Here is an 8,804-nt window from a genome sequence, read left to right as displayed (position 1 = left end):
AGGAAAAGCAATGAGACCTTATTGACCCTAGAAGAAAATGGATAATAAATTTTTCTTTCTATGATATTAAAAACCCTAATTTAATGTGAATGTATACTATTAGATTAACATTTACTCTCCACAAGTTTCATAGAAGATGCTTATCTTTCTTGTGACCAACAAGAGACCATTTGACATTTATTTTTGAATTTACATGATGCCCATGAGTATTGCAATTTTGTTTAGAACAAGTTCAAGTACACTTTCCTAAAAGAGATCCACTAGAAAGGGACTCCCCTAGGGAATAAAGATTCCATTGAAGTGTAATATAACAACAAAATCTACTCCCCTAAAGGACACATGATCTTTGCTCAAAACAAGGTTATATTTTCTACAATTAGGATGGTTATATTGACCATATACATTTAAGAAGAAGTGTCTTCACTAATAAGGATGTTATTTATATATTCTCTAAAATCAAAGGATGTGTATCTTGTCAATAGACATTCAAGAATAACTACCTTAGTGCCATGGATTCCCTTTATACCTATAATGTCAAGTTGCATGTTTTACAATCCATAAATGGTATAGGAAAACTAAAAGTTAAATTGGAGATTGAATCGTATTAACAACTAATTTATTTATGGTCAATCTTTTAATTTAACAATTACATTAAAAAAATATCCATTACACATCTAATCTTTATGAAACCTAAAGTGACCATTTCTTGGTACATAATTAAGCCTTACACATCTAATTAGAAGCATTACATATATCATTTCAACATATTTATTTTGCAATCCAAACAAATATTTACTAAGTTTTAGACAGAATTGACAAAAGAATGAGCAATATTGAATTTTATTATTATTCATATTTTTAAATGACAGGTTAATTTTATGTTAAGAATTGAATGAACTAGACGTCTTCTTATTACTTTTATTAGGTATTAACTAGATTTTTGTATTTTCAATTTTTTTGTTTGAGTAATAAAATATTTTATTATGATGGACATTGAAATGTTTTATTTATAAGTGAGTGAACAAATTTTAAATCTCCTTCATAATGTTTTACATTTAAAAAATTACTTACTTTTATATTAAATGAACATTTGTCAATTTAAAATTGAGCACTGAAGGAATTACATATCTCCCTCATATTATCAGAATGTAGAATTAGCAGCAATAAAATTGTTTTTTGAAAATCTGAAATATATAAATTTTCCTTTTTAATATATATATTTTTAGCTGGAATTTAATTATAATGTAGAATAAATAGCAATACAATTGTTTTTTGAAAATCTGAAATATATAAATTTTCCTTTTTAATATGTTTTTTTGGCTGGAATTTAATTATATTTATTTTGTTCAAAGTAAATTATTTTTATTAAAAATAATTTCAAAAAGATAAATATTTATTTTACTAAAAACAAATTATTTAACTTTCTATGCAAAGAAAGAATTGTTTAATTTCTCTTTACTCAATACGTTTTTTGGTCCTAAAACTGCAAACAAAAATAAAGAATTGTTTAATTCGGCTTTACTCAATATTTTTTTTGGTCCTAAAACTGCAAACAAGAATAAATAGTTTTAAATATCTTTTTGTTATAATCACGCTATTAACAAATTTTTTGCAAAAGGTCAAGAAAAATTTCATAAAGAGAAAGATTGGCACTGAGTAATTAATTATGAATTCTTTCCATCCAATACTCTATTTTACTATCTTATTAAAAAATTCCACTGCTAGAATTTTCATGATTAATTGTGAATTCCTTCCACTAATACTCTAATTTTCTTACCTTATACAAAAAAATTCTGCAGCTAACATTTTCATACTTTGTGCAAATTTAATAGCGACAATGCTTCCAGTTACATGTATTGTTGTTCCTCCACTAAAAATGGTTCGTCTCATTACTAGTTACAATGTGTGTATCCAACCAAAAAAATTTAATATTCATTATGACCATCAGACTAATCACAAAGGAAGGGAAGGAAAAAGTTAACGAGTATGATTTAGGTTTTTCCATGATTATTCTGTCTTGCACCCTGCCACCAAATGAAATATCAACAATTTTAAATTTATTGACAATTTCATCAAAAGATTATACCAATATTCATAAAAACTATTTTTCTCTATTTTGAAAAGCCAAAGCCAAAGCCAAAGAGCCAAAGCCAAAGATGATTAATGTCATTTTCAAGCAGATATGGTAACGGGCATTAATATTCTTCTACAAATACACAGCCTATAATACTATTTATAAAATTATATGTAAAATATCTGCAAAAAGATAACACGCCAGTAGACCCTCATAAAATTTTGCTGAGCACAGGGACTATCTCATGGAGTTGATCAGTAATAGCCTTTGATGTTTATTGGATTCTTCCTCATGCTTAGGCCAAGTTTGAGCATCCTGTGAATTCTGGCCATGAATGTGTTTGGCTCCTCCACCTTGGACAACGAGGCTTCATACAAGAACGTCACCAGATTCTTCATCCATTTATCATATTTGTCTGTCTCGACTCTCTTTCTCAATTCCTCCCTGATGGGGTTCTCCGGGTTGATCTCCATCGTTCTCTTCTTGGACATGTATGGCCAGATGGAGCTGCGGCGGAGGGCCTGGGCCTTCATTCTGGGACAATTTCAAATTTCAAATCAGGGTACAATTTGAATGGCGCGGATTCATTTTCAAATTTCAAACCGGGTTAGAATATGAATGGCAGGGTTTCCAAATTCAAATGGGTGTACCATGGGTGCTTAGATGGCCGGAGAATATTGAGTTTCAAAAGTACGCAGTAAGCCGCCGTCGTTTAGAGATTAAGCAGGCGCCGATTCTCATTGATGGTTGGTCCCTCCACTCGTCACAACCACCCTATCACATCTCAGATGAGGCTTTCTGATTCATGCCATGCTCATGTATGGTTGAATGGCTTCCATAGGGTGGATTAAATACCTTATGGCAGGTTGGTTAACTCTTGCGTAAATGCCCTATGGCAGGCTAGTTAACTCTAGCCACACAAGTACAAGTACAATTAAAAATTGGCAACACAATCATATCTATAGTGTGTTGAGTACAATAATATCTATAGTGTGTATCTATAGTGTGTTGAGTAAAAATCAATATTGGCTATTTGCCTTTTTCATGCTGATAAAATGAGTTTAATTATGCATTGAAAAGTAATGGACGAACAAAAGAGGTGAGTTGCACCCTCCGTTAAAAGCAATGCCGTTGAAATCACTCCTGTTTTAAAATCTGCTTCTCAGAACTGTTAGCAAGCACCCTTCTTTTATGCCATGAAATCCATAAATATTAAATTATTGTTGAAATCTAATTTCAACTGCGCAGCCGTACCAACGCCAGAAATCGTTCAGTAAACTCGCCTTTTCCGTATATTTCAGCCCGAAAAAATTTGGAGTTGACGCGTGGCTGTGTCTGATATTCTCGGGACATAAAGCTCTGCAAAAAATGATCTCCCGATATTCTCCTCCACCGTTCGATTATTTCCATCGCTCTCTCCTCCATTATTTCCTTCGCTCTCACCGTCGATTGTCGGAAGATACATACGAGCCAGCATTTAATATTTGCGTGGAGTGAATTTCAAATTTCGTTGACCATATTTCTTTTTAATGCATTGTCATAGGTATAGATAATGCATTTAGTTTTCTCATACGGCATATTAATATACATAAGAAAACGTGTTATGTTTTTTTGTTGTTGGGGCATTGACCATTATGTTATGAAAATATAACAAGTGAAATGTGCTATTTGTTTGTTGTTGCACATGGGAGATATGTAAGAGCGCAGTAGCGAAAGATCAGAGAGCTAGTGTGTAATTTTTGTTATGTATTGACCATTTTGTAATATGAGAGCTTAGGGGAGCGAAAAAAAAGTGTACACAGCAGTGCATGAAAAAGAGCAGAAGTGGAGCGAATATGTTTGAGTGAGGTATGTGTAGAAAATCGCACAGCAGTGGGTAGTGTGAAGCAAGGAGGGTATAAAGAAATCAAACCAGAAAAGCAGCAGTTTAAGATGAAGCCAAGTCTTTGGTATTGTATTTGAAAATATTTTGTGAAATGTTGTAACGTGCAGAAGCACATAACTTTTTTTAGGAGCTACATATGTAAAAGTTTGTTTTACAAGTAGCATGTGTAAAATATTTTTACAGCAGTATGTATAAAAATAGTTTTACACAGTAAATGAAAAAAAAGGGGTTTTACAGCAGTAAACCCATCACAGTAAATTCTGAGGAGGAGACAGAGTAGTGTTTTGTTGAATGTATTTTTGTGGTGAATCCTTCTCAGCAAAGAGGATGAATATGTATCAGAGTTGGCTGAATGTATTTTTGGTAAATCTCTCTGAGTGAAAGAGGATGAAGTTTGTATCAGGCTTTATATTGTAATCAATAGAAATGTTTTTATGGCTGTGTAATACTTTCCTCAGTAATTTTTTAATTACAATAGAAATGTTTTTATGGCTGTGTAATACTTTTCTCAGTAAATTTTTTTTAAAAACTTCCCTATGCAAAAGATCCTAGAACAGTAGAAACAGAGCATTGCCTCTGTGGTGTTAAATTTGTTTGGTTTTTGGTATTTTCCCATGAAAAATATCCAACAATTGTTACATTCTCTGCTTGAATGACAAAAGACTTCAAAAATAAAGGCAGTGAATGAAATCTCATATTGATCAAAGCTGCTCATAACTTCCGTTGAATCCTCTTGACTGAAACACACTCACTGCAAGTCTCCTTGTCAACGATCAACTTTCACATCTTTCTATCCATAGTAAATACCTCGCAGGACGGAGGAGTATTCGGGATTACCATTAACATACTTTTTCCAAGAACTGTCCGCCTGTGTAATTAACAATATGTGGAGAAATCCTCTCTCTTCAACAGTTGCATGGACTTCAAGGCCTCCATTACTCTATACCGAGGGATTATCCTCCTCTCCAAGTTACATGTCAACAGAAGGGGATATCTAACAATATCTTCCAATGGAAGCCCCAGTGATTTGACCAGAAAATCTACATCCCGTTTCAGTTTTTCCTCTGAAAGCCCCAAAATCGCCGGCGTCCTTCTTGAGAGCTTGTAAATTTGTTTTTTTGGAGAAACCTAAACTGCTCAAACACTGCAGTTTTCGAAATATCTTTTCTTTTCCCATTCCTAGTAACCCACGCAATGCGTGCCCAAATATCTTGGATCCCCTGGTAAACCCAAGACTCTCCGCCACTTTAAATGACTCCATAACTTTTTCCTCCGTAAACGTGAGGAGACGGAGTTGCCTTGCCAATAACTTCGATAATGCATCGCCCTCAATGCCCAATCTTTGCAACAGCGAAAACGCAGATTTAAGCTTATCCTCCCTCATATCAAGAAATGTTGAATAGGAATAAACAAGCTTGCAGATATCCTCTTTCTTCATGATAGACCATAAGAAGCAGAGCCTAAACTTCAAGTCTCTTTCGGATTTATATAAAAAAAATCCTAGGATTGCAAAGGACCACCTTTCGAATCTGAGCAAGGGTGGTCAAACCGCACTCACTTAACAACTCCAAACCTTTTTCCAAATCCTGGCTTGGTTTATGCAGCAAGCCCTTGTAAAGTTTAAGGACTTTTGAAACATCATTCTCTGTCATACCACATTTGCTGATGAAAAAATCTGTGATAAAGCCCCCATCTGGCGGAGTTGGGGATGGGGTTGCTGTTTCCATGCGTAATTTGGCGATTTTAATGTGGGGACTTGCATTAATTGCAAGAGGACCTAACAGCGAAGTTGGGATCGATACGCGATTGGATACTAGCGGGAATTTGTCCACAATCAAACGTTTCCATATTCATTGAATAGACATTATGTTTGCAAGAGTGAAATCGTAGATTAAAGCGTACTTTTGGTGAAATTATAGGAAAGAGCTAATCAGTCATATATTGGGTATTTAATGTCTTCAGAGCAGCACACGATTTAACGTGATAATACGGGAGCAGGCAAATTCGGTATTAAATAATATTTGCCCGCTCCCGTGTTATCGAGCTAAGTGGTGTGCTACTCTGAAGACATTAAATACCCAATATATCGCTGGTTAGCTCCAGCCCTATTTATGCACAAACAGAAAAATACCTACCGGGAGGAACCCGCCGGATTGGTTGTCTGGATGAATGTCATCGTAGAAGGTCGAGGCCCAGGGGAGGCAAAATGTTTGGAATACTAGAAGTGAGCACGGGGTTGTGAGGATTCAGGGTTTTTTTAAGTTAGGGTTCGGTCGGTGGTGAAATGAGGTGTAGGGTTTTATGAGGCCAAGTGTAGGATAGCCGATGTCTTAAGTTATTTTACGCACTTTGGGTGATGTCTCGAAAGTGTTCCATGGATTTGATGTTATGATAATCATTGATTTGGAAATCTTGGATGATTCAACAAATGCATCTGAGGTGTATGCAGTAACCTTTTAGGTGTCTTTGCCATTTTATATATATGATCAATGTCAATAGTCTATTCCCTTTCTTGCAAGTTTTGCCTCATCAATTTTCTCTTCCATTCCCCATCAACCACAATATTTTGTCAACCAAATCTTTAGAGATTTTGTGGTGACAATGTCCTAATTGTTTTCACTTCCCTTTCTTTCTTGTTGGGAAACAAAGCCCACATTTGATCTTATATCTACTAATGTTATTATTTACACCCAATCAATCACTGAGCAATGATTTTTGGTTTCATGAACAACCTTGTTCTTAAGCACCTTTAATTGCACTTGCTCCATGACTCTAGCTATGTTAATGAATTCGTTATGTGCCATGAAATGATATGTTTTTTCTTTCTCACTAGAGTTGGGGCTATATCTTATCCTTGTCCTTAGATAGTCATATTCAAAGGGAAGCTCTACCATCACCTGATGCTTGGCTTTCTTAGCATGATGACCTTTATTATTTCAGTACTCTCATATTCTACACAAAAATCCTCTCATAATATACATAAAGATGCCAAAAATGGAGAAGGGCGGTGGTGGCCTCACACCACTTGATTGGAAATAGTTCCTTTCAAAAACCAATATGGGCTCAACTAATTTGAACTTTTACAAATCCTTTAGGAATGAGGTCTTCCCACATCTTATCGACATTACTTGCATTTACTTTTTCCCCAAATCTCCTCATGATTTCATAGTTAGATCATCATCACTTAATCACTAAATTGTTGCTCAACATGATTGTACATTTTATATTACTAGTTGAACAATGAATCAACATATGCAGGACATGTACCTCGTTGTTTTAACCATACATGCTTTGTTCACCATTCCAACATATCATCGTATACATCTCTTGTTAGAATTCAATTGAAGAAAATAACAAGAAAAAGGGTCTATGGGTATTGTTAGCTTTGGTACTTAACTCATAATTGTTGCATTCTCAATTTTATGAATGATTGGTGTAAGCAATACTAATAATGGGAGCTACAATGAGAGTGGATTGGTGATGAATTACCATGGGACCTATTACATTCTAAATCCAATGTTGCACGTTCAACATGATTGTACATTTTATATTGCCAATTAAACATTGAATCAATCTATGAATGACATGTACCTCATTGTTTTAAGCATGCATGTTTTGTTCACTACTCCAATATATCATCATGCGCATCTATTATTAGGGTTCAATAGAAGAAAAGAGCAAGAAAAAGGGTATATGGGTATTGCTAGCTCTAGTACTTAGCTCATAGTTGTTGCATTCTCAAGTTTATGAATCATAGGTGTAAGTAACACTAATAATGAGAGTTACAGTGACAATGGATTATTGATGAACTACCATGGGATCTATTACATTCTAAATATGTATTACAAGTTTTCTTGGATTCACCATCATTGCCACCCAAAATCATACAATCTAAGCATATGTTTTTTTAATGATATTCACACCATCAAAACTATCTTTGATGACCCCGAACTAGAATGTTGGTAAGAGAATACATAACCATTTGTAGTTTCTTAAAATTAATTTTAAGAATTTTTTTCTTAGAGAGTTATAGCAAATAGATGAGAAAAGAGTATCCACATCCATCCAATATGTGATCTTCATATACATTTTATAGATAAGATAAGATAAGATAATTATATTTATGTCCAACTAATGACCACAAAGTAGGTCAAAGGGATTTTTGAGTACAATGATGTTTATATAAAGCAGGAGAACCAAACGGTCTCCTATAAAAGATACAATGCATGAAGTAAATCAACATCTGGCCCTAGCGGAGAAGATCCAGGAGCTAATAGGTCTGAGGATCATACCCATCTCTCCTAACATCTGCGGCTGAATGAATAACATTGAAGAAACTCAACAAAGTTTGTTGGCTCAATGAAGAGTCAGTGGCAAGTGTAGACTATCCACTAAATCATTTCCTGGGGGGTTCGCGCACTGCTGAATGCTGGAGGACCTAGTATGTCTCCCAGGAATGGATCTGAAACGGATCTGCTATTGAGATCTAGTGTGGCAGGGTGAGGTCCCAAAAATCCTCGCTAATCTGGAGTTTGGATACGTACTGGTATCAATCGATCTCTTGGTGCCCCTATCTAAAGGTAGTACCCTGAAAAATGTCGTGATCCTCTGTGTGGGGTCTGGTATGATGGGAGACTGACGAATATGTGCTCGGAAGCTGAGAGCCTCCTGCATATATAGGGCCAAACATCTCTTATCAGGATACTTGAAAAAATCAGCAAGAGACTGAGAATCTTTGAATAAGTAATGAAACCTTCCTCTGATTTCGTAGTAGACAGGGCATCCAAGAATGAAGTGCACCTCGGTCTCCATTTCCTATAAATGGCATACCTGGCAGATTTTGTT

General features: G+C 35.0%; 1 protein-coding gene across 1 annotated transcript; it reads right to left on the bottom strand.

Moving 5' to 3' along the window:
* Window positions 1-2,287: 2,287 nt before the first annotated feature.
* On the bottom strand, window positions 2,288-6,217 carry LOC149236611 (heat shock protein 82-like). Its single transcript, XM_089461584.1, has 2 exons — window positions 6,095-6,217; window positions 2,288-2,608 (listed from the first exon to the last, which is right to left on the bottom strand). Exons 1-2 carry the CDS (start codon window positions 6,133-6,135, stop codon window positions 2,329-2,331), a joined length of 321 nt encoding a protein of 106 aa, XP_089317710.1. The 5' UTR covers window positions 6,136-6,217; the 3' UTR covers window positions 2,288-2,328.
* Between the last annotated feature and the right edge of the window lie 2,587 nt (window positions 6,218-8,804).

This window comes from Pinus tabuliformis, chromosome 8, assembly GCF_031772625.1.
Source record: "Pinus tabuliformis cultivar Carrire ecotype Pingquan chromosome 8, CPIR1, whole genome shotgun sequence".
NCBI classification, from domain to species: Eukaryota; Viridiplantae; Streptophyta; class Pinopsida; order Pinales; family Pinaceae; genus Pinus; species Pinus tabuliformis.
The sequence above is the reverse complement of the archived record's forward strand: the minus strand, read 5'-3'. Positions and strand labels throughout refer to the sequence as shown.